Below are 27,004 nucleotides of genomic sequence, written 5' to 3'. Positions count from 1 at the left end.
TCTTTCATATTTAGCAGCTCTAGACTCCTTTGCTTTTTGCATTTCCTGTTATTTTCAAAATTAGGTTTTACTGTATTTCATAGAGGGGTATTTAGTGAGAAGTTACATTGAGCCAGACATTAATGAAACCGTGAGTCAAAATATGGTCCCCATATGGGCCGGGCGCAGTGGCTCACACCTGTAATCCCAGCACTTTGGGAGGAGGAGGCGGGTGGATCACTTGAGGTCAGGAATTTGAGACTACCCTGGCCAACACGGCAAAACCCTGTCTCTACTATAAATACAAAAATTAGCCAGGCGTGGTGGCATGCGCCTGTAGTACCAGCTACTTGGGCGGCTGAGGCAAGAGAATCGCTTGAACCTGGGAGGTGGAAGTTGCAGTGAGCTCAGATTGCCCCACTGCCCTCCAGCCCGGGCAATGAGGCAAGACTCTGTCTCAAAAAAGAGATATATGTACTTAAGGAGCTCAGAGTTACTGTGACAAATAGACAAATATTTTATAAAATACTGTAACAGAAGCATTCTTAAAATAGTATAGGCCAGGTGCAGTGGCTCACGCCTGTAATCCCAGCACTTTGGGAGGCCGAGGCAGGCGGATCACCTGAGGTCAAGAGATCAAGACCATCCTGGCTAATACGGTGAAACCCCGTCTCTACTAAAAATACAAAAAAGTTAGCTGGGCATGGTGGTGTGTGCCTGTAGTCCCAGCTACTCAAGAGGCTGAGGCAGGAGAACAGCTTCAACCTGGAAGGCAGAGGTTGCAGTGAGCCAAGATCGCGCCACTGCACTCCAGCATGACGACAAAGCGAGACTCCATCTCAAAAAAAAAAAAAAAAAAGTATAAATAATTTTTGGAGAAGACAGGAGTAATGTGCCATAAAAATATAAATGAAGAAACAATTATTTCAGACTACATGTAATGTGAAAGGCAACCCAAAGGGTGGTATTTTAGCTGGACCTTAAATAGGTGTTTTCTAGAAGGTTAAGGAGATAAGAATTGGCAACAGCATGGATCAAGGAAATGGAAGTATAAAATTAGGTATTTTTCACTGCTCTCACTATGCTTAGAGTCCAATGAGATTACATCTTATTGTGGTAGTGGATTGTATCTTATGACAGAATGAGAAGAAACAATCTCATTCCAGTTAGTGAAAATTCAGAAATGGTACAGACAATCTGCATGCTACTTCTTTGAATATCATTATACCAAGAATCTGATCTAACAGTATTAACAAAATTATCCTCCAAATTACCTCTTTTCTGAAGAATATAATTTTTTTTTTTTTTAAAGATAGGGTCCTGCTCCATCACCTAGGCTGAAGAGCAGGAGTGTGATCATAGCTCACTGCAGCCTCAAACTCCTGGACTCAAGAAATCCTCTCGCCTCATCCTCCCAAGCAGCTGGGCTTACAGGCATGTGGCACCACAGCTGGTTAATTTTTTAACTTTTTGTAGAGATGAGGTTTCATTGTGTTGCCCAGGCTGGTCTCGAAATCCTGGGCTCATGCAATCTTCCCACGTTGGCTTCCTAAAGTGCTGGGATTACAGGGATGAGCCACTGCTCTCAGCCAAGACAGATTTTTTAAGCCAAATTATTAGGTCCCTATTATTAAGGAAACCTAAAAATTAAATGGCAACCAAAATGTTTTCAGAGTTTAAGTTAAATTCAAGAGGCTAAGAGATATGACTACCAAAAATTAAGAAAAATAAAATTTATTCTGAATAGCTAATGAGCTTCTTCTAACCTAAGTGCTACTGCTATATTTCTATTGGTCTACAACAATAGCAGTAGTTATTAAGAGAGGAAATTTTTTCCATCTCTCCCTATTCAAATCAAATTGAAATCCTTCTTATGGGGAATGATTTCCAAATGAAACCTGTTTGACTATATAGACTATGTAGAGAAACAATGCACATGCCAAAATTAACCAGCTAGGTGACACAAGCAAATCTTTTAGCTTCTTTGAATTTAGCTTCCTTCTATTTTTGGCACATCCAACTCATCAGTTTTACAATCAGATAAATCAGAGTATACCAAACTGTTGTAAATCACCGTGTAAATAAGAGGGGATAAAAAGGAAGGAAAGGTAGTGTTGAACAGGAGATGAAAGAGTAGTTCAGGAAGTAAAATGAAATATAAAGAAAAACAAGGTTGACAATGGTTGAAGACTGAAGCAAAAAGAAAGTAAGTATTAGGTAAAATGAAAAGCATGAGAAAAGTAAGAAAGAAAATGAAGAAGAAAAGAAAAGGCTAAGGAGATAAGTAAGGAGTACCTGAAAGAACAGAAAGGGGTGAATGAAAAAGAGTAAGGAATTAAAAAAGGGTAAAAGAATAAGTGAATAAAAAGGTAGAACTGTAAAGAGTCAAGGGATGACAGGTTGAAGAAATGGAGAATTTGGATAATGGATAAACTAAACATGAGAAGAGAACATAATCTTAAAGAGCAATTGAATTACGTAAGATCAAGACATAGATAAAATGACACATAGGTAGAAATGACCTGTCTCTATATAAAGCTTAGGCAAACACCAGAGACCAGAGGCCAAAGAAACTTGATAAATCTAGATGAAAAGAGTAATATGTATGGACAAGAATAATAATTTTTTTAAATGAGAAAGAGGGCATATTTTAAAACTTATATGAGTTTTCCATAGCCATTTTGAAAATAACTGATAAATCTTTGAAAAAAAAAAACTATGACTTTTTTTTAAACTTTTTTGAGACAGAGAAGTATGACTGACATTTTAGGGGCTGGGTCACTATACTGCCCAGGTTGAGTCTCAGACTCCTGGGCTCAAGCAATCCTCCCACCTCAGCCTCCTGAGTAGGTGGGACTACAAGTGCATGCCACCATGCCCAGCCTATGGTGATGATTATAAAAGGATAAATATCGCTGAAATTTTAAAGACTGTTGATCCCTAGAGTTTAAAGGAACATGAAGTTATTATATAAAATGATTTCATGACAAAATAAGAAACAAAAAACCCTATAAAAATTAAAATCTTCAAACTGATTTAAATCTTAGAATCCCATGATGAGTGCCGGGCATGGTGCGGTGGCTCACGCCTGTAATCCCAGCACTTTGGGAGGCCGAGGCGGGCGGATCATCTCAGGTCGGGAGTTTGAGACCAGCCTGACCAACATGGAGAAACCCCATCTCTACTAAAAATACAAAAAAATTAGCTGGGCGTAGTGGTGCATGCCTGTAATCCCAGCTACTTGGGAGGCTGAGGCAAGAGAATCGCTTGAACCCTGGAGGTGGAGGTTGCAGTGGGCCAACATTGTGCCACTGCACTCCAGTCTGGGCAACAAGAGCAAAACTCCATCTCAAAAAAAAAAAGAAAAAAAGAATCCCATGATGAATATACTGGAATACAGAAATTAGAGACAGGAGATATACCTAAGCACTCATTTTTAAAAGTATATTTTACAATTCAAGCAGTATAAAGTCTATTTTTACTAAATAATTTTACTACATAAGTTATAACTATAAAGTAGTTAAGTATAGCTTTTTTAAAAGTTAGGATCATTGGGCCAGGTGCGGTGGCTAACACCTGTAATCCCAGCACTTTGGGGGACCAAGGCAGGCGGATCACGAGGTCAGGAGATCGAGACCATCCTGGCTAACACGGTGAAACCCCGTCTCTACTAAAAATACAAAAAATTAGCAGTGTATGGTGGCGGGCGCCTGTAGTCCCAGCTACTTGGGAGGCTGAGGCAAGAGAATGGCATGAACCCGGGAGGCAGAGCTTGCAGTGAGCCGAGACTGCGCCACTGCACTCCAGGCTGGGCAACAGAGCGGCGAGACTCCGTCTCAAAAAAAAAAAAAAAGTTACGATCATTAATTCTCCCATTCAACAAATACTTATTAAGCATTTACTGTACTGGGTATACTAAAGTAGATACACAAAGTTCCTACCCTTGTGGAGGTTTGTGTGTGTGTGTGTGTGTGTGTGCAGAGATACATATTTATTTATACTGATATAAATTATATGTATTTACTATGTGTACAACATAATTTTTTCTTTTTTTTTTTCTGAGATAGCGTCTCACTCTGTCGCCCAGGCTGGAGTGCAGTGGTGCACTCTTGGCTCACTGCAACCTCTACCTCCCAGGGTCAAGTGATTCTTGTGCCTCAGCCATCTGAGTAGCTGGGATTACAGGCATGTGCCACCAAGCCCAGCTAATTTTTTTTTTTTTTTGAGACGGACTCTCGCTCTGTCGCCCAGGCTGGAGTGCAGTGGCCGGATCTCAGCTCACTGCAAGCTCCGCCTCCCGGGTTTACGCCATTCTCCTGCCTCAGCCTCCCGAGTAGCTGAGACTACAGGCGCCCGCCACCACGCCTGGCTAGTTTTTTTTTTTTTGTATTTTTTGTATTTTTTAGTAGAGACGGGGTTTCACTGGGTTAGCCAGGATGGTCTCGATCTCCTGACCTCGTGATCCACCCGTCTCGGCCTCCCAAAGTGCTGGGATTACAGGCTTGAGCCACCGTGCCCGGCCAGCCCAGCTAATTTTTATATTTTTACCAGAGACGGAGGTTTCACCATGTTGGCCATGCTGGTCTTGAACTCCTGGCCTCTAGTGATCCACCTGCCTTAGCCTCCCAAAGTGCTGGGATTACAGGTGTAAGCCACCACACCCGGCCATGACATCATATTTTGAGGAACAGGCTGAGTATCCCTAATCCAGAAATCCAAAATGCTCCCAGTATCTGTAACTTTTTTAGCGCCAACATGATATTTAAAGGAAATGCTCATTGGAGCATTTCAAATTTCAGATTTTCAGATTAGAAATGCTCCATCAGTTAGCAGATAAAATGCAAATATCCCAAAACCTTTTTAAAAATCCAAAATCTGAAACACCTCTGGTCCCAAGCATTTCAGGTAAGAGACACTCAACCTGTGTGTGTATGTGTGTATGTGTGTATGTGTGTCTGTGTGTCTATACACACACACTGCGATCCCTAAATCTAGCTAATTAATATTTGCATTCCCTCAGTTACTGTTTTTGTGGTGAGAACATTTTATATCCATTCTCACCATTTTTCAAGAATACAATTATCATTAACTGTAGTCACCATATTGTACAACAGACCTTCAATTCTTTATAACTAAAAAATTTCATATCCTTCAACCAAAATTCCCTGACACCTTCCCCAACTACTTCCTCATGGTTTATGTTCTAATGAAACAAATTTAAAAAATAATAATCAAAATCTATCACTCAAAATAGCCCTGGGATAATAATTATTCTAACAATGACAACATAACTCAAAGATATATTTTTTAAATTCCCTTTTATAAATTCCTTCACAAAAGGCATTGAAAGTCACAAAAGCACCAATCTTATTTAATCAAATTTCATTTTTGAACAAAAATTGATATAAAATATCTTAATCTACACTTTAATCAATATACATGGGTTCTAAATGGCGTTTAGCCACACGTGAACAGTAAATAAGCACTCAGGAGATAAAAATTGATAGCACAGAAGCTATTCAAAAGAATGTGTAATTAACTTAAAAGTCCCAAAACAAAAAGTTGCAGAAGTTTCTATTGTTCTTTTAAATAGTGGCAATTTTACAATAAAAATAGAAATTCCAAAGAAAACTGAAGTCCAATCTACATTTGCATACATAAGTTACAATATATATTTAAGCTGCCTCAAATATAACCAAAATTTACTCTTTCAGTCATTTCAAAAAAATGAAGCATAAACGATGTGCATATAACTAACTTCCAGAAAAACTTCTAACCACATTTAAATTTCTTTTAAACATCTCTTAACTGAACTAGAAGGAGGAGTATCTTTTTTTCCTCTCCAGGCAGACAAAGTGCAGCATCTGTGTGAGGAACTATAAACACTACTGCCTAAAGTAATAAATGAATCATGGTTTGAGTAGCCTGATTATAGAGTGTTTCAGAACAAGAGCATTATTCCTCTTTTTCTGACTTAAACTGTTTCTAACAATCACAAAATTAGTCAAAGTTATTTTGTATTCCTCAAATATATCAGGACGACCTTATTACAGTCATAAGGTCATATCCCTTTTTGTTATTAAACACTCCAATGGACACAATGAGGTAGTTCAGAGATATTGAGAAAATAAAAATATACACACTGGAAGCCATTTAAGGATAAGAAGAAAAGTATTAAATAAATTCAAATTACATAATAGGAAATATAACTTTAAATATTTGTTGGATTTAAATATCTATTGCCTATAGTTATAAGATAAAATACTGCTGTAATACAATATCCCTAAATGTGCACTTTTTGTTATATTAGGCACTTCAACTAACAAGGATGGGAGAGCTGGTTTCAAAAACAATACATAAAAGTAACATTATTGAAAGCTAAAAAACAAGTTGAGCACCTAGCACCTGGAAGACTGAAAAGCAACAACTGAAAGCAGACAGAAAATAATGTATTTCTCAAAAAAAAAAAAAAGGAGTAAATGTGGAATATCAAACGTAATACATGGGCTAAGAACAAAGTATGCTGAGAGAAAGGAAAGAAACAAAAAAGATAATTTAGAATTCTGCTATACTTTGAGCAACTTGAACAAGTTTTCTTGGTGAGAGGAGGCGGTGGGCGGGCAGGTGGAACTGTATATCCAGTGAGGCACAGTGTGGAGCAGAATAGCTGAGTAGACCCTTTCCTCTGATAAGCAGTTTGCCCCTTCTGGAGGATTTTTTTACAACCAGAACAGGAAACTCGAACAGCTGTGGCTGGAACTGAAGGAAGCATTTTATTCATGCCAGATGACGCCAGTGAGGGCTGAAAGCCAGTAGTCAACTGTGGAGCTTAAAAAAAAAAAAAAAAAAAAAAAAAAAAATTGAAAGAAAAAAATGTTTTACTTTTTACCATGAATTTTAAGTAGACATTCTTTCTCTTCTAGAGCTAGTCTTGAAACCCAATAGTAATTATGCAATATACAATTTAAAGGCATCCTAAGTGGGTAGAGAGAGCTGCCTAGTTTATTAATACAAGCAGAATTTCTTCTCAATCATATTGGTCAGAATATACACAATCCATTTATTCAGGTCTGTTTCTTACCAAGAGGGCTGCCACTGACTGAAAACACAGCACTAATTTTCAGTTCCCCCTCTTGAGTTTTTTGCTGTTGGCCATGACTATACTCCTTTAAAGAAGAAAAAAATAAATAAATACATAGAGAAAAGAAGAAATACCTAAAGACATCCAGACATTCAAGACATTTTACTACCACTATAAAGAGGTGGAAAATGTTTAAAACATTAATAAGAAATAATAAAATACAAAACAGCAAGCAAACTATAATTAAATATGGGTATAATATGTATATGCTAGGAGTGTAAGAGGGAAAAAATGAAAGTAGTCTGTGACACTACTAAGTATTTATAAATTATTTTGAAAATCTTCTTTAATTTTATTAAAGTATTATAAGTTACTGTTTATTATAAAAGTAATACACAATCATTATAGAAAATTTAGATAAATAAAAATAAGAAAAAAAATCCAATCATATTTTAATCATCTCAAAACAACCACTGTTATTCTTTGGGTATATTTCTTTCCAGTCTTTTCCCCACCTCAATACAGAGGTTTTATTTCTTAATAAGTTGTAATTATACTAAATATACCACTCATAAACTGATTTTTTGCTCATTTGAATCATTTGAACTTTTGTGTATTAGTATGTTACTCCAAAATAACTTATAATGGCTAAATATACCAGTGTTTCCAAAACTGAAGTCCAAGAATCCCTGAGGTCTATGTAGTCTGAAAATTCTAAAAGAATGCTGTTTAAATTTTGTTTTTATTTCAATGATTTTTATGTGCACATACACATATTTTAAGTCATGGGTAACCACCATATAACTGAGTTCTACTACAACTTTTCAGTGCTGTTTGCTTTTTACAATTACAGGATTGCATTCTAAAATCATTACATAATAGATTTAACTTTTATTTTAATATATTGTTTATCATATTGAAACATGCAAAAACTCTGCAAGACCACTTATTCTTGGAATTCTGGATTATCTCAGATATATTTCCTTTTTTGTGGTGGGGAGGTGTCGGCACATTACTCAAGTTTGAGACATACAAATATATATTATTCAAGAAACGTAACACATTACACAGAGATGTGACTAGGATGAGGTGAGTGAGGCACATGCCTCAGGTACAAAATTAAGGGGGCACCAAAAACCTCAGTAATCAAGATAATATTTTAACACAGTATTTTTAAAAATCAAATTTATGCAAGGTCCATGATGAGCAAAATATCAAAATTTTAAAGAAATACCAAATCAATATTACTGATTTTTTTCCTTCTGCCTCAGGCTCCAATGGCCCCACATGGCACTGAGATTATATAACCACAATACAATGTTGGTCCATTTAATGTTTCCCCATATTCAGTACAATGAGCAATGCCACGATGAATATCTTTGTGAATATTCATACTCCCGTATTTAGGATTATCTCCCAAGGAAAGAATTCCTAAAGTGGAACTACTAGGTAAACAGGTACATAGTAAAGGTTCTTGATACATAATGACAGATTGTTTTCCTCCCCCAAAAATGTTCTTAATTATATTTACTCCAGTAATTTATGAAAAAACATCATTTAAAAGTATTTTCCCAGTTTGTTTCAATTTGCAGCTATTTTAAATGTTCATTTACAAAAGTACATTATAATGGAACAGTATTAACTCTCAGTAGCATTTGTTATCAACATTTCCTCAATGTGTATTTTGAGTTAAAATTTTATATATTTATTTCCATTTTATGTCAAAATATCTGACAGTCTTTACCTTTGTGATTTCTTCTATCTCTTACAAAGTTTTATTTCCACATTAAAAGAATAAGAAAATAGTTTCATTTTTATAATAATACAGTTCTTTAATCCAGGGGTCAGCATACTTCATCTGTAAGGGGCCAGATAGCAAATACTTTTGACTTTGCAGGCCATATGGTCTCTGTCCCAACTACTCAACTCTCCTCTGACGGAGTAAAAGCACCCAGATAATATGTAAATGAATGAATGTGGCAATGTTCAAATAAAACTTTATTTATAAAAGCAGTGGGTGGAAAACAAAAAAATGGGGGGGGGGGGGCTGGATTTGGCCCACCACTAATAATTTGCCAACCCCTGCTTTATTCCATTTGGAATTTACTCATTTTGATGTATAATGAACTTTTTTTTTCTTTTTTTCGAGACAGAGTTTCGCTCTGTTACCTAGGCTAGCTCAACCTCGGCTCACTGCAACCTCTCCTCCCGGGTTCAAGTGATTCTCCTGCCTCAGCCTCACAAGTAGCTGAGATTACAGGCACCTGCCACCACGCCCAGCTAATTTTGTATTTTAGTAGAGACGGAGTTTCACCATGTTGGCCAGGCTGGTCTTGAACTCCTGACCTCAAGTGATCTACCCACCTCAGTCTCCCAAAGTGCTGGGATTACAGGCGTAAGCCACCATGCCCACCCCTTTTTCTTTCTCTAAACAGTGAATTCCTTTCATTTGCCATTGATAAATATATCAAATTCTTAAAAAATAATGTCTGTTTTTGGGCTATCTCTTCTATATCATTTTCAGTCTGACTAATCTTATCACATCATGCTATCCTAATGAAACTAACTGTAGAATGTTTATGGCCAGGTGTGGTGGCTCACACCTGTAATCCCAGCACTCTGGGAGGCCGAGGTCGGCGGATCACCTGAGGTTAGGAGTCTGAGACCAGCCTGGCCAACACGGTGAAACCCTATTTCTACTAAAATTACAGAAATTAGCGGGACATGGCGCACGCCTGTAATCCCAGTTACTCAGGAGGCTGAGGCAGGAGAATCACTTGAATCCAGGGCTGGGGTAGGGCAGAGGTTGCAGCGAGCCCATATTGCACCATTGCACTCCAGCCTGGGCAACAAGAGTGAAACTCCGTCTTTTTTAAAAAAACAAAAACAGAAAAAGAAAAGAAAGAAATTAGTTGTATGATGTTCATCCATTTAACAGTGTTTGCCGCTCTCAACCTCTCCACCCATTTTTTAGAATATATGTGTAATAAGTGTGTATATGTGCATGCCTATTATTCTTCTACAAAACTTCATAACCTAACTTGATATTTTCATCAGAATTGCATCAAATCTGAATCTCAATTTTTTTTTGAGATGGAGTTTCACTATTGTCCCACAAGCTGGGGTGCAATGGCGTGATCTTAGCTCACTGCAGCCTCCACCTCCCAGGCTTGAGTGAGGCTCCTGCCTCAGCCTCCTGAGTAGCTGTGATTACAGGCGTGCACCACCACGCCCGGCTAATTTTTGTATTTTTTAGTAGAGACAGGGTTTCATCATGTTGGCCAGGCTGGTCTTGAACTCCTGACCTCAAGTGATTCACCTCCCTTGGCCTCCCAAATTGTTAGGATTACAGGCGTGAGCCACCACACCTGGCCTTAAATCTTAATTTAAAAATAACTGACATCTTCATATTTCTTACATTTAAAAAGATGGTTTCTTCATTATTTCAAGTTGTATTTGATGTAAGTACTGGTTGCTGCTGGGAATAGTGTATCTTTTTCATTATATCATCTAACTAGGAAGTTTATAGAAATATTGGTATAATTCAACTATGTACTCCACTAAATTTTCATGAATTCTATTAATTCTTTCATAAATATTCTTAATAGCAAGTGATAATTTTATTTCCCTTTTTCCATTATTTTTTCTTCTAATTTCTTTAACATGGATTGGAGTAAAAATCCAACAAGAGTTAAATAATAATGATGACATCCACAACTTGTATGCTTTTAGTAATATTAACAGAAGGTTTGCATCATTTTACTTGAACTTCAATAACTGTTACTGATCTGAAGTAGTAGTTCCTTATCATGATCAAGAAAAAAATCTACTGTAAGAAATAGTTGAATTACATGAGATGTCTTTTGGCATCTAATAAAGTGACTATTGCAGATACTCCTATTTGACCTGCTGATGAAATATATTACAAGATTTTCTAACATCAACTAATCATAACATTCCTTCATTATATAGTGTATTAAAGAAAATTTCCTTAAATATTTTTATTTTAATCTCAGAAAACTCCAGAAACAACCAATACTCATTGGCATACATTAACGGTCTCCAGTCAGCTCTCTTAGTCTCTGTGATGGCTATTGCAAACTTCTGCTGGATTCCTTTAGCCTTGAGTACATATTATTTATGTAATATAGTAAAATAGTATACATCTTAAGTACTGTCTGTATGGTCCACAATGCCTTCAAGGCACAATCATGTTTGGTTTATGTTTGTATCCTCCCATGATCACTAATTTCACAAGTATTTGAAAAATCAATGACTAGCAAATAACTAATAAATATTTTCTGAGAAGTAAACATCTAATTGGTAACCCAAAAGCTTTCAGAAGCAGAAAAACACATGTCAAAACAAAACAAAACAAATCCTATACCAATACCTTTACCTTCTTAGTTTACTACAAATGAAGACCAATACTAATATCCCACGAAAGTATTTTAGAAATGAGTTAAGTTTCTATTGCCAAATTAACTCAACATGGCTAAAACAAAGCCCCAACATTTGAATTATCACATTTTCTTCCCAAAACTGTATGAATCACTATTATGACAATTAGCTCATTTGCTTTCCCATTTTAATTGAGTTCTTTCAATGAGAGACTACACATTAGCTCTCCCTCTATCATTATGAGCAAGAAGAAAAAGAAATCATGATTTTAATGTAGTATTTACTGAATGTACAGATTTTAGAACCTATAGAAAAGGGAAATGAGGAAAATCAAGTCTCTGGCTCTGTTTAAAGTATCGATTTTGAAACCTTCTCTAGGTATTTTAAAAATTAAACAACTTTTATTTACAGAAAGATTAGTACACTAAAAAAAAAAAAATAAATACTTTGATTACGACCCCAGATTGACTCCTTCCTGGCCATGAGGCCTGAATAACTAAATCTCTGTATCTCTCAGCTCTCTGATCTACAAATGTTAACATCCTTTACTCTGGCCATCTTAAATAGGGTTGTTAGGAGAATTAAGCAACGCAGTACATGTAAAAGCATCTGTAACTATAAAAGTACAGAAAACATTATAGAAACATGCAATAGAATTAAAACAAAGAAATGAAACTGAGAGACCCAATGACATCATGCCAGTAATAGAGGCAGGAGGACAGACGATGACTGGCAAATCCAGAATATCATAACTGAAGAAATAACCAAGAGCAAATGGGTAGAGGAAGTTAAATACATATACACACGTCAGCACCTTGTTTATACAGGAAAGTAAAGAAATTAGGACCAAAATGAATTGTGTAAAAAAGAGAATTAGCAAGTGAGCTAAAAGCAAAACTACCTAAATTAAGCACAAAGAAAAGCCAAGGAAGTTTTGAAAAGGTGCCATAAACTAAAGCTATGATTTTATTGAACCACGAAAAAAGTTACTGGTAACTGGATGGTCAAAAGTAAACGCTGACCACAACTGTAAAATCTATCGGTATTTTACGAGAGGCTAATAGTACTTTTTTGAGACTAATAAAATAATACACTAGAGTTCCCTTTTCCAGTACATGGGAAATGAATAAAAGTAGTAAGTTATGCAATACTGAAAGGCGATACTCGTCTAAAAGAAAGAGGGAAGGTGGAGAAGGGTGTGGAAAAGACAAGAAAAAGAAAAGAAGGAAAGAATCATGTATCTAGTTTAAAACATGAGAGCTGCTCTGGGGGGATTTCTAGAAGAATTATCAAAGGTCTGATCCTATAGGACTGGTATGGCTGATAACAAAAAGGACTCCTCAGGGAAAACCTAGCTCTATCCACTCACATACTGCAAGTGCCTTATTGTGGGGTCAGGGTAAAGAATGTTTTTGGATCTTATGCCCAGGACCTACTCACATTACTGCTTAATTCTCAAGTCCAATCAATCAGGGAGGGAGTCTTTGGGGAAGTTCTTCTCCATAATCATGATGAAACTTCATATTCATATTCAGTATCTTATAACACATTTTATAATTCTGAATAAGTATATAAAAATCTAAGTGTTTCTATCTGTTCCATCCTATTTATATTCTCTAGCCAACGGAACCTCTGACTGTTTTGAAAACAACAATACTAATAACCTTCTCAGTGTTCTCTACCCCTACTGTATTTGGTTTATTCTTCAAGTGCCTTTTTGTCCCAAGGGAGTGTCACATGGGTCAAGTACAAAAGAAAGAGATGATTTTGGTACCCTGCCAGCATACCCACATTGGGGCAGGAGAAGAGATACAAGATCTGCCCTTCATATAGACATGGTTGTAGTCTTCTGAAGGATATACTGCCACATGAACTTGCCCCAGGTGTTGAGACATCTATTTATCCCTAATTCTGTGCTCACAGAAGTTAGAGACAAGCCTGTGCAACTTACTCTACCAAAAAAAAAAAAAAATTATTATTTTTATTGTTTTTTTTTGAGATGGAGTCTCACTCTGTCATCCAGGCTGGAGGGCAGTGGCACAATCTCGACTCGCTGCAATCTCCACCTCCTGGGTTCAAGTGATTCGCCTCCCTCAGCCTCCGAAGTAGCTGGAATTACAGGCACCCACTACCATGCCTGGCTAATTTTCTGTATTTCTAGTAGAGATGAGATTTCACCAGGTTGGTCAGGGTGGTCTGGAACTCCTGACCTCAAGTGATTTGCTGGCTTCAGCCTGCAAAGTGCTGGGGTGACAGGCATGAGCCACCACTTCGGGCTCCTCTACCAAATTTTTTTTTAATTCGCCAGTGTAGTGGTACACGCCTGTGGTCCCAGCTACTTGAGAGGCTGAGCTGGGAGGTTCACTCCAGCCTGGGAGGTTGAGGCTGCAGTGAGCAGCGATTGCACCACTGCATTCCAGCCTGGGCAACAGAGCAAGACCTTGTCTCAAAAAAAAAAAGAAAAGAAAAGAAAAGGAAAAAAAAGCAAAAAGAAAGAAAGAAAAGAAGAAGAAAGCACTTTCACAGAAGTCTGACAGTCTCAAACCCTCTAATACAAACAGAAAATAGGAAAATATAAGCTTCCCCCAGATTAAATGTCATTTCAGAAAAACAGCCAATTCATACCATCTGTACAAAACACAGATACCCTTAAATAATTGCTGCTATTGCACACTCGTCCCTTGGACCCCTTCTTGCACTTCAAAATGATTGCAGCATCTCATATAACTTTTTCCTTCTATTCCAACAATAGCAACATCATTAACTGCATGGATAGCTTAGCTGACTTCAGGACCTCACAGTTACAAGATCTCTATGATTTTATCTCCAGAGCAACCTTGAAATAGCAGAGTTCTACCTTCACTCTTATTACTCACAGATCTCAAACTTGGAATCACGTATCATTCATCAAAGCCTCCTTTACCTTCTATCCACTAATCCAATGAACTTGTTCTTCAATCAATTAACCCTTCCAAAGATGATCTGTCCATTAACCCCTCCTGAAAAATATTTAAATCCATATATAGCCTGTACTTCATTAGCATTAACTGCAAAAGGCTTACTATCCTACATAAACTTGATTGCATCACAAACCCATAAAAAACTACCATAAACCTTCAACCATATCTGCTGTATACTTCTCAAATCCTTGCACTAAAATGCATTGCAAAAATCACAGTGGTGTTAAGAAACACAGATGATTAAAAGCCTTAATTACTACTCAGGAAAAGTTTCATACAGCTCATTAATGCCTTATATGGTAATTCAAATTGCCTCAACCTTCTTTAAGTTACCTTTCACCCTGTCAACAAACTATTTCACTTCTTAAGCACTTCCTCTCTCAAATGAATAATTCAATGTGTGGAACAAAAAGAAGCGGGGGAAAAAAGGTGAAATGTTTACTTGAGCATTGTCAGGTTCATCTTTAATTTTGTCTAGTAGTCCCTGCTGTGGTGCCATTGCTTTGTCATACTCATCATCCAAAGGTTCTTCTTTAATTCTAATATTTGATGCAAAGGAATTCCCCAGTTCCGAACCAATGGATTCTTTATTGGCAAATGGGTAGCTGGAATCCTAAAACACAATATAAAGGATTAATAAATATTCAGATTTTAAAATGATTCCTCTTCAGGTTTAACACCCAAAGAAAAGCTCATTGGAAATGAAGAACTCTATGGATATTCATTAGCGTCCCTATGCCTAAAAGTAAATGTGTTATATGTCTAAATACCAAATACAAACAAAGACCCTAAGAGTTGAGGCTTTTTAGAATGTCTCCAATGATGACCTTACACAAATATTAAGCAAATTAAAAAAAAAAAAAAATCAGTGCTCTACCTAATACATTGTTAGAATTTAGAAAGTGACATAAAGAAAACTTTGACACTTGTCACAGTTACAGCAATCTACATACACACTGAAAACTTACCCTAAAGTTTGTTTCTGGGGTTTGTGGTAAATGGGTATGTAATGTTTCTTCAACTTGATTAGCTATTGAAAGGAAAAAAAAACAAACAAACACATGTATATGAATAACAAATCTTATAAAGAGTGACCTAAAAAGCTATCATTTGATAATCACCTCTCTTTTCCAACAAAGATGCTCGTTAGAGTGAATTGGGTCCCAAAAACACCCAAAAGGTATTTTCACTCAAGTTCTGCACAATCTGGCCCCACCTAACTTTTAGCCTTACCCTACACTTTTTCCTTGCTCAAACCTAAAAAAAAACAATTATTTTTGCTCTGAAAATTACTTGTGTTTGTTCTCCCCCATTTCTACTTACTCTGTTCCAAGCTCCCTCTGTCTATCCTAATCTTTATAGTTTTCCAGACTCAGCTCAGTTAAAAATTCACCTCTCCTCTATAAAACCCTCCCTGTTCAATAAGTTAAAAATCATCTCTCTTCTAGGAATCCCTAAAACACACTGTTTCAGTTATTTGAAAGACATCTTCTTGAACTGCCTTACGACAAACTCTTCTACCATTGTCTTTAACTGTAAATTAAATCTTATGCTATTCCACTGGACATTGGCACTTCTACTGCCAGACTTGTCTTGTCCATTCTACTACTAGACATTATGTTCCTTGAGAAACATGACTCTCATACCCCAAGAAGGGATATTGGAAATACATACTGAATTATAGAGAAAAATATAGTATATCCTCGCACAGCCTTGTACATACTCAAAAGCTGTCTTTTTAACGATCCTGGTTTGTTCTTTCTACCATACATTTCCTAGCATTGTTAGAAGAAATACAAGGACTGGTATAGAATACTCCCTTTCCTTCACAGCTATTGAATATTTATTGAATAATTACTATTTTACTACACTAGGTTAGGCCCCAAGAATACAAAGATGAGTAAGATAAAATCTGGCCCTCAACTCCTACACTAGTAGGTAAGGTAAAACAAATACAGAACTATAATACTGTGTGATAAGTACTATAAATAATGAGGCATGAAAACGCTGTGGAAATATAGATAAGGAAACAATTCATTCTTGATGTGGAGCAGTTAGAATGATGACAGAGTAGAAGAGGTTTATGAGTTAGGCATTGTTGGATAAGAAGTACTTTCACAAGCAAATATACAGAGAGAAAATGACATGCAGCCAAATGGAATAGCAGGAGGAAACGAAGGCATAGAAGGAAATATATGATATATTCAAGAATGTTAACTACAGCTAAAGTATAGGGTACACCGGGCAAAGAGGCTCAGGAGAAACCTCAAGAAACTTCTAAAACATAAATTAGAAATTTTTTTTTTAAATAAACCTCCCTTTCAGATAGAGGTGAGAGTTTATAAACAAAAAATTAAATTAAATTTAAAAAATAAAATAAAAACTCCCTAATTTGGACTAAGTGGTGAGACAGCAGTTTGAATTAGTGCTTACAGCACAAAGAAGTTAAATCCAACTTCAGGTTCCAATGTTCAACCAAAGAAAATGAACAGGTGATTCAAGTATCTTGCCTTTCTCATCAAAACATTGCAACCAGGGGAGGGAGAAATGAGGTTTAGAGCTATTTTCAACCATTTATACCATTACCAAAAGTTACTGGGAGAAATTCAGTCACTCTGCAAAGAACAAGGACAAAAGAAAAATGACAAGCTTACAATGAATTTAACCGTTCATACTTCACTTAACATCAAAAGTAATAAAAGCTATATATTATGATCAGTAATTTTTAATTGTGTTTTATGGTTCTAATTCCAACAATTATTACCTGCTTTATCAAAAAAACTGCTTTTCAACCTTGAATCCAAATCTTTATGGGGTTTATCCAACCGTTTTTCACGTTCATAAGTTAGGTCTCTATTTTTCTCCTTTCCAGAAAATGTCTCTTTGCTGTTTTCTCTTACTAGACTAAAATCTTTCCGTATTGATTTAAAGACAGAAACCTGATCAAACTGTTTAGGAAAGTCTTTTTTTAACTTATTTTGAATTTGTATTTCATTTTCATTGTCTGATTCATGCTGTGTGACTCTTCTCTCTACTTCCAAGCTATCATCAGTATGAATTGAAGACACAAGATTGTCCTTTGAACTAAAATCCTGTTCATCCTCATTGTCACTACCAACGACTGGAATTCCTGCAAGATCCCCAGAGTTCAAAAAATAATCATCTTCATCCAGCAATGAATTTTCAGATCCTGTTTGATTCGGCATTCCATAAGACATGCTGTCAAGGGTAGGAGTTAAGTTGTGGTCTATATCTTCAGACATTTCTGTATCCATGATACCACCACCTTAAAAAGTAAAATACTGTTTAGACAAACGATAGTGCTAAAGACCACAATGATAAGGTCAGTTTGGTATTTAACCAAATAAATAATTTTTCAAACATAATACAGATATTACCATAGTATTCATTTAACACTTTGATACGGGTGTGACAGATATGACTATTCTTATCTGACAGTTAAGGAAACGAGGAGCCAAAACTTGAGAAACTACTTCAGGTTAGAAAAGAAAGCTGCGTGATATAGAGAAAAGAGCACCAACTTCAGAATGAGACATATCTGTGTTGAAATCAAAGCATGATCCTGAAAATCGATGTAATCCTGAAAAGTAAACTCTCAGAGTCTATCTATACAACAGCATAATACTCACCTTGGAGATTAATTTGTGGTGAGGATTAGTGATAGTATGTATAAAAGACCTACTAACACAATGACTGACAAATAGAAGGGAATATAAAATGGTAATTATAATTATTATGGCGATTATTCAGGTAAAACTCAGATCAGCACTCAGGTCCTTTGGTCTGAGTCCCATTTTCTCTGCACTAACACTAACAAATACTTATGGCAGTTAATATTTAAACATAAAAATAAATTTTCTCCAACCTAGAATAAAAAATTATTTACTGTTCAAAACTACTAATATATACTAATCTCTCCCATTCCAAAACAAAACAAAGCAACTCCCTAGCCCTAAAATGCCCTCATTCATCTTCCCTTCACAAACTTGTAGCAAAAAAATTCGACATAGTTTGCTTCTACTTCACCTCTATCCATTAACCCTTTGAGCTTAATACAATCAGCTCCCAACTTTCCACTGGAACTTTTCTCATTAACATCATCAATGATCTCCCAATGCTCAAAGCGAATTGACTTTTTTCAATTCCTAAGTGGCATATCCCTCATGGATAAAATTCCTTTGGATTCTTTGGTACTCTTACTTCTTCTTACTTTCCTTAATTGCCTTATTAATTTATTTTATACTCCTCTTCTTCTGTTCACATGACTTCAATATTAGTTTTTCTGCAAGATTCCCATTCTCTTTACTTTTACACTCAGACTGAGCTATTCTGTTCACCTCCATAACACTTACCTTTGCTACTGACTTCCTAAGCACTTAAGCTTAGACCTTTCTTCCAAGATTTCGGATGTCTACATTCAACTAGCTCCTACACCTTCTCCAACTTAGCATCTCTAAAATCAAAACTCATCATGTTCCCTCCCATTCCAAGCACATGCTTCTTATATTTCCCTCAGATGGTTAACAGATTCACCAAACCAGCAGGTGCTCAAAATTTCCCCCTGGACAAATTCTGTCAACTTTACTTCTTATCTCCCTCAAATCCATCTTTTCCACTTAGCACCTAGATCTAATACTCCACATCTCCTGCTGGATTCTACAATACTTTCAAAGGTATACTAATTCAATCCACATGTATACTCAGGAAGCAACCATACCCTTATAAACTCTATGCCCAGACCACATTTAATTGGTCCATTAGCAAACAAACTGGAACTGATAAAAACAGAGTGAGGCGAAGACTAAAAATATTAGTGGCATTAGCATCCTTGCTCTGATTTGTTCCTGAAGCCCAGTTACATCCTTCATGTGGCTGGTTCTTCAACCCTTCTCTGGATGCCGTAAATCCCATAAATTCCTCTTAAGTTGATTTGAGTTGGATTATCTGTAATCAGGTTCCAACTGATACAGAATCCAAAGGAAAGCTTTCCTGGGCCAGTCACAGTGGCTCACACCTATAATCTTAGCACTTTGGGAGGCCGAGGCCAGAGGACTGTTTGAGGCCAGGAGTTCAAGACCAGCCTGGGCAACATAGCAAAAGCCCATCTCTACAAAAAAAAATTTTTTTTTGTAATCAGCCAGGTGTAGTGGTACACACATGCAGTCCTAGCTACTCAGGAGGCTGAGAAAGGAGGATCATTTGAACCCAAGAGTTTGAGGCTACAGCAAGCTATAATTGTGCCACTGCACTCCAGCCTGGGTGATGTGACAGGGCAACCCTCTGCTTCTTTCTTTTTTTTTTTTTCTGAGCTTTGCTCAGGTTGCTCTCTTCCTTAATGATACCAGAATTACCTTTCCAAAATATAAGTCATTTCACATTACACCCTCCCTTGAGATTCTTCAATAGCTCCCCACTGCCTGAAGTATTCATTCATTCAGTACACATTTATTAGGAAACCACTCTGTGGTAGGTATTGTGCTAGGTTCTAGGGATAAAATGATGAAAGAGATAGGTATGACTCTTCCTCCTCACAGAGCTAGAAAAAATAAACAGAAAATTAGAAACAGTATGAGGGTAAATAAATAATTATTTGAGTTCATAATGTCAAAGGGAAGGAGAGAAAAGTTTGTTTATATCACAAGAACGTTTGCTAATAAACACAGAGGCAATAAGATTTGGAAAAATTGTTTATACTTTCTAAAATAATCAAATGAGAAAACAGATACTAAAACAGATGCTAAAATTTTATGAGATATATGCTGAAGAACTTATAGGTGAGTCATCTCAATGTTTCATCATAAGTAGCTGACCACATAGCATGTGCTCTGTAATTTTTCATGAATGAAAAATTAGGCATTTTATATAGTCAGAACATTGAGTTCTACAGTACATGAGAAGTCAATACTAAGTAGTAATATTGTAAGCAACTTTCCATATCACTACATTTACTTATTTAGTTAGTTGGTTCATTTTTTGGGACAGGATCTGGCTCTGTCACCCAGGCTGGCGTGCAGTGGCATGATCTCAGCTTATTACAACCTCCACCTTGGGACTCAAGCAATCCTCCCACCTCAGCCTCGAGTAGCTGGGATTACAGGCGCACGCCACCACATCCAGCTAATCTTTGTATTTTTTGTAGAGACTCAGTTTGGTCTTGAACTCCTGAGCTCAAGCAATCTGCCCACCTCAGTCTGCCAAACTGCTGGGATTACAGGCATGAGCCACTGCACCCAGCCCCTTATTTAAATTCAGCCCCTTATTTAAATTCAGGATATAGTATTTGAAGAAAAGGGTAGTCATATCGAAAAATGAGATCCCTAACTCACATCAAAAAAATTTTACACATGTATCTAAGTTTAGGCATAAAGAAATACAACAGTAATATTAAATATAAACTATGGAAGAATTATTTTAATAATATTAAAGAAACAATAGAAGAATTATTTTTGAGTCACAGAGACAAGCCTTTCTAATAATGACCAAAAAAAAATCCAGAATAAAAGATCAAGTTATAAATAAAAATATAAAAGACCAAATGTGACTTTAAAACTGGCTAGAGATGAGAAAACACAAACCAAATCAAAAAGATAAAAAGATAAACTGATTTAAAAGGTTTTATTTCCCCGGGAAAACACAAACCAAATCAAAAAGATAAAAAGATAAACTGATTTAAAAGGTTTTATTTCCCCGGGCACGGTGGCTCACGCCTGTCATCCCAGCACTTTGGGAGGCCGAGGCAGGCAGATCACAAGGTCANGGGAAAACACAAACCAAATCAAAAGATAAAAGATAAACTGATTTAAAAGGTTTTATTTCCCCGGGCACGGTGGCTCACGCCTGTCATCCCAGCACTTTGGGAGGCCGAGGCAGGCAGATCACAAGGTCAGGACTTCGAGGTCAGCCTGACCAACATGATGAAACCCCGTCTCTACTAAACATACAAAAATTAGCCAGGTGTGGTGACGCGCGCCTGTAATCCCAGCTACTCAGGAGGCTGAGGCAGGAGTATCGCTTGAACCAGGGAGGCAGAGGTTGTAGTGAGCCAAGATCGCGCTACTGCACTCCAGCCTGGGCGACAGAGTGAGACTCCGTCTCAAAAAAAAAAGAAGTTTTTATTTCATTTTATATCACAAAGGGTAATTTCCTTAAAAGATAAAGATAGTACCTATAGTTCAGTAAAGATACAAATAACCAAATACATATATAAAAGCAAAGGGCTCAAACAAACTTTTCAGAGAGAGTAAAACACTAAGGTTCAACAAGAGAAATGCAGGCAGATAAAACAATGAGATACCATGTTCACACAGCAAGTTAGTAATAACAAAAAGTTTTGATAAAAGTCTTGCAGCTGGCCGGGCGCGGTGGCTCATGCCTGTAATCCCAGCACTTTGGGAGGCCAAGGCAGGTGGATCATGAGGTCAGGAGATCGAGACCATCTTGGCTAACACGATGAAACCTCGTCTCTATTAAAAATACAAAAAAAATTAGCTGGGTGCGGTGGTGGGCACCTGTAGTCCCAGCTACTCGGGAGGCTGAGGCAGAAGAATGGCGTGAACCTGAGACACGGAGATTGCAGTGAGCCGAGATCGCTCCACTGCACTCCAGTCTGGGCGACAGAGCTAGACTCTGTCTCCAAAAAAAAAAAAAGAAAAAAAAAAAGTCTCGCAGCTATGCTATAGGCCAAAATTGGGAAACTACGGCCCAAGACTAAAATACATACAAAGAAAAGTTTTTGACAGAAAGCATATGTAGACTGCAAAGTTCAAAATATTTACCATCTGGCCCTTAACAGAAAAACGTTTGCCTACTCCTGCAGTCAAATACTACCGGTAGGAATGCAAACTGGTACAAAACTAATAAAGAGCAATTAAGTAATATTTTTGATACTCTGAATACACAGAACTCTTGACCCAACAATTCAACTTTTTTTTTTTTTTTTTTTGAGACAAAGTTTCACTCTGTCACCCAGGTTGGAATGCAGTGGTGCCATCTTGGCTTACCGCAACCTCCGCCTCCTGGGTTCAAGCGATTCTCCTGTCTCAGCCTCCTGAGTAGCTGGTATTATAGGCACCTGCCACCATGCCCGGCTAATTTTTTTTATTTTTAGTAGAGACAAGGTTTCACCATGTTGGCCAGGCTGGTCTCGAACTCCTGACCTCAGGTGATCCACCCGCCTTGGCCTCCCAAAGTGCTGGGATTATAGGCGTTAGACACCATGCCCAGCCCAACAATTCAACTTTTACAAATTCATCCTGCAAATATAATCTCACAAGAGAGTGATGAAAAAGAGCATTTATAGCAGAAAAAGACTGAAAATAGCATATGTGTTCATCAGTGAGGCTAACTTAATTATAGCATAACACACCTCTAATGGAATATTATATAGCTGTTAAACAGAATGAGGTAGCTTTATGAATTCCCAAGATCTGTTAAGTGAAAAAAATTTTTTAAATCTTTGAAATGCACTGGAGATTTACAGCTTTCTCAGAGATGTCAATTTCTTTCTTCCTTTTCTTTCCCTTCCTTTTCCCTTCCTTTTCCCTTCCTTTTCCTTCCTTCCTTCCTTCCTTCCTTCTTCCTTCCTTTTCCTCCCTCCCTCCTTCCTTCCTTCCTTCCTTCCTTCCTTCCTTCCTTCCTTCCTTCCTTCCTTCCTTCCTTCCAGAATCTTGCTGTCACCCAGGCTGGAGTGCAGTGGCATGATCACGGCTCACTGCAGTCTCAACCTCCTGGGCTCAGGTGATCCTCCCATCTCAGCCTCCCAAATAGCTGAGACCACAGATGTATGTCACCACATTCAGCTAATTCTTTTTTTATTTTTTGTGGAGACAGGAGTTTCACTACATTGCCCAGGCTGGTCTCAAACTCCTGGGCTGGAGCACTCTTTCTGTCTTGACCTCCCAAGGTTCTGGGATTACATGAGCCACAGAACCTGGCCTCAGAGATGTCAATTTCTAACAAAGCAACTGATTTGAATGAGCAATTTTGGTACTTACACAATAAATCTGTAGACAGCATAAAATCTTATGCAATTAAAATATAAGTACTAGTTACATTACTTAACTGAATCAGAATTCTTCTCATCCTTGTGATCCCTATAACCAAATAAAAGAAACAATTTCTGTTTCTCAGAGCTTATATCAAGAGAACAAAACAGAACACTATGATCACAGTAGCTGAAACACCTGAAAGCACAAATTTCTCATGGAAGATTTCTGGCTTTTAGACACTGTGATTATGCTTGGCGTATGTGAGGAAAAGCAAGGATGGTATGGCTGGAATTGCATGTATGATAGGAAGAGTGATAAAAAAATGAGAAAAGAGAAACAGAGGACAGATCTATTAGGAAACTGCAAGCAATATGAAAAAATTGCAATGTATGTAAGTGTAAAAGGAAGTTGTTAGAAGACTCCACAGACAAATTAACATAATTTATGTTTTACAAGGATCATACATTTTACATATAGCTTCTGGGTACTATGAAGTGTTCAATGTTACAGGGAGCAGAAGAATGGAAGCAGGAAGACCACTTAGGACCACTTAGGAAGCTACAATAACCCAAGGAAAAACTGGTAGCTAAACCCAAGGTAATAATAATGGTGGATGTGAAGAATAGTAGTCAGATGTGGACATATTTTCAAGGTAGAGGCATTGCCTGATATGTACATGAGATGCTGGGTATGAAAGGAGTCAAGAACAACACAACAGTCATTTCTTGAGATAGGAACACTAAGGGAGGACCACACTGAAAGAGGGAGAATGAATAATTTGGTTTTGGGATGGTAGATTTTGATATCCTTCTTAAATCTTCAAATGGAGATATCAAGAAGGCAGTTGGATATATTAGCCTGTAATTAAGAGAAGACTGGCCAAGTAATGAGACATAAATTTGGGACTCATCAATGAAGAGATGGTACTTAAAATTCATGAGACTAGATAAGATCACCTAGTGAGTTTATTTACTATAGATGGAAGACAGCTGAGAGTCCGGACATACTTCAGTACCGCAAAATCTGGTCGAAATGAAGGAGTCAGAAAAAGACACTAAGAAGAAACAGCTAATAGAGTAGGAGAAAAATGAGGAGACTGGTGTCATAGAAGCTAATGAAGAAAATAGGAGGGAGTGACTTAACCATAATGAATGCTGCTGAGATGACTGATAAAATGAAGACTGAGAACTTAACTTCTAACTTGACAACAGCTACATCAGTGGGAAAATGAGTATACAAGTCAGAGTGGAGTGATCCCAATAGAGATTGAGAGGAAATAACTTGAGAATCCTAGTATAAAATAATTCTTCAGAGGAACCGAAGGAACAGAGATAACTATTCAGAGGCCCTTTTTCACTTCAGAGGTTTTTTCACTTTGGCCACGTGTGTGTGCGCGCGTGTGTGCGCGCGCGCACATGCACGTGCGCACTAATTTTTAAATTATTTGTAGAGACAAGGTCTTGCTCTGTTGCTCAGTCTGGTCTTGAACTCCTGGGCTCAAGCGATCCTCCCACCTCAGTCTCCCAAAATGCTGGAATTATAGGTGCAAGCCACTGTGCCCAGCCTATTTCTTTGTTTTGTTTTTTTTTAATAGATTTTTTTTTAAGATTGAGAACATTACAGCTTTGTAGTATGCTCACAAGAAAGCTCTAATAAAGAGCAACGAGTTCAGGAGGAAAATCTGTGTGTAACAGAGACTGTGATCAGTAAAATGCAAATAGACTTAGATTTTGCAAAAGGAGAATAAGTTATTTTAAGTAATTTAAGAACAATATTTGTTTGATGACGAAAGTAAATTTCATACTTCGAGGTAAAGTCAACCGTCATTCTTTGTCCCTCTTACGCTTAGTCATTGTTTTAGCAGTATACTGATACTTCTAAGCTATATCCAACAAACATTTCAAGGTATAACCACCAACTAAGGAATTCAACTATCATATAAATAAATATTGTGAAATATTCTAATATATTAATTCCTCCTGCACATTTTTGTTTTCCTTTTTATTTTTTGGGGTTTTGTTTTTTGTTGTTGTTGTTGCTGTCCAAAAAGTTTATTGGCTTTATCTGAAAAATCCTCATAGAAAACTGTTTGGTTTAGCTCTCAGCAGTCCGCTCCTGAGCTCTGAGGAAGTTTGCCTTCTTTTGAGTTACCCGATCTTTCTTCTGAGCAAGGGATATTTTGGGATGGCTCCACCTCTTCTTTTTAACTTCTTTCTTGGGCTTCTTTTCATAGACTGGATTCTCTCGTATAGGAGCATGAGCTTTCTTATACATCTCCTCCATCATGTCTGGAGTTATGCTGTTCTTTACGTATTGAGAGAACTGTTTCTTGTAAGCATCTTCCCATTCTTTCATTAAGTAGTTCATGTAATCTGCAACATTCTGGCCCATGATGTGCTTCCGGTGAACTTCTGCATTAAATTCCTTGTTTTCAGAATCATAACCAGGGAATCATTTGGTACTGTGAGGCATAGACAAGCCTCCATCCACAGCCCTCTTCAGGGCACCCAAAACTTTATTGCCAGTGGTAGTTCTGGCAAGGCCTGCATCCAAATAGCAGGTAACGGCACCTGGCTGACCATGATTGTTTTCCACATTGTATTCATCACCAGTCACTTCCACTTGGCATTCACAGATCTTGTCCATGCCAAACCTAGTCAAAAGCCTGCGGGCCAGCAGCAGGCCAATACAATATGCTGCAGCATAATTTGTCAGGTCAACCTTCACACCGTATTTTGGCAGTTCATTTGCATATGCTGCGCAGACTATCATATCCCCCTCTATACGGGCATAAGCAATCTGACAAATGATACCTCTGTTTGTTACACGAATTATCATCCTATATTTATGGGTTTTGTATTTATTTTTATTCTGCATCACCAAGCGTTTCCAAGCAAAGTAATCAGTTTTACCCTCTCGTCATCTTCTAAATTTCACTTGGTATCTCTTAAAGTAGGCCTTATTCTTAATAACTTTAACAAACCCCATCCTGCAGAAGAGAGACCTGAGTCCGCAGCTCGACAGAGACCTGCCGGCCCAGCAGCGTTGGGAGGGGGAAGGGCACATTTTTGTTTTTAATCAAAGCATAATTTTCAGAAATAAACTAGTATTAATAGTAATTTCGGCCGGGCATGGTGGCTCACGCCTGTAATCCCAGCACCTTGGGAGGGTGGGGTGGGCGGATCACCTGAGGTCAAGAGTTCAAGACCAGCCTAGCCAACACGGCAAAACCCCATCTCTACTAAAAATACAAAAATCAGCTGGGCGTGGTGGCACATGCCTGTAATCCCAGCTACGAGTGAGGCTGAGGTGGGAGAATCACTTGAACCTGGGAGGCAAAGGTTGCAGTGAGCCAAGATCGTGCCATTGCACTCCAGCCTGGGCAACAGAGCAAGACCCTGTTTCAAAAAAAAAAAAAAAAAAACACACAGTAATTTCAACTTTAGAAATCATGGTTCTCAGTCTCCAACTCCCAGCGCGAGCGACACAGAAGTCCGGTGATTTCTGCATTTTCAACTGAGGTACTGGGGTCATCTCACTAGGGAGTGCCGGACAATCGGTGCTGGTCAGCTGCT

At 37.6% G+C, this 27,004-nt stretch overlaps 1 protein-coding gene and 1 pseudogene across 7 annotated transcripts in view; both read right to left on the bottom strand.

Moving 5' to 3' along the window:
- ZMYM4 (zinc finger MYM-type containing 4) overlaps nucleotides 1-27,004 on the bottom strand; it is a 169,714-nt gene that overhangs the window by 44,621 nt on the left and 98,089 nt on the right. For all 7 annotated transcript variants that reach the window (XM_017884539.1, XM_017884540.1, XM_017884541.1 and 4 more), the window contains 5 exons: nucleotides 17,186-17,707; nucleotides 15,390-15,451; nucleotides 14,864-15,034; nucleotides 7,061-7,145; nucleotides 6,552-6,807 (listed from right to left, as the gene is read on the bottom strand). In XM_017884539.1, coding sequence (XP_017740028.1) covers nucleotides 6,552-6,807; nucleotides 7,061-7,145; nucleotides 14,864-15,034; nucleotides 15,390-15,451; nucleotides 17,186-17,707 — 1,096 coding nt within the window. The remainder of the gene's footprint in view (nucleotides 1-6,551; nucleotides 6,808-7,060; nucleotides 7,146-14,863; nucleotides 15,035-15,389; nucleotides 15,452-17,185; nucleotides 17,708-27,004) is intronic.
- Nucleotides 25,524-26,429, bottom strand: LOC108537290 (60S ribosomal protein L5 pseudogene; annotated as a pseudogene).

This window comes from Rhinopithecus bieti, unplaced genomic scaffold (genome assembly GCF_001698545.2).
Source record: "Rhinopithecus bieti isolate Rb0 unplaced genomic scaffold, ASM169854v2 scaffold_13029, whole genome shotgun sequence".
Lineage (NCBI taxonomy): Eukaryota > Metazoa > Chordata > Mammalia > Primates > Cercopithecidae > Rhinopithecus > Rhinopithecus bieti.
The sequence above is the reverse complement of the archived record's forward strand: the minus strand, read 5'-3'. Positions and strand labels throughout refer to the sequence as shown.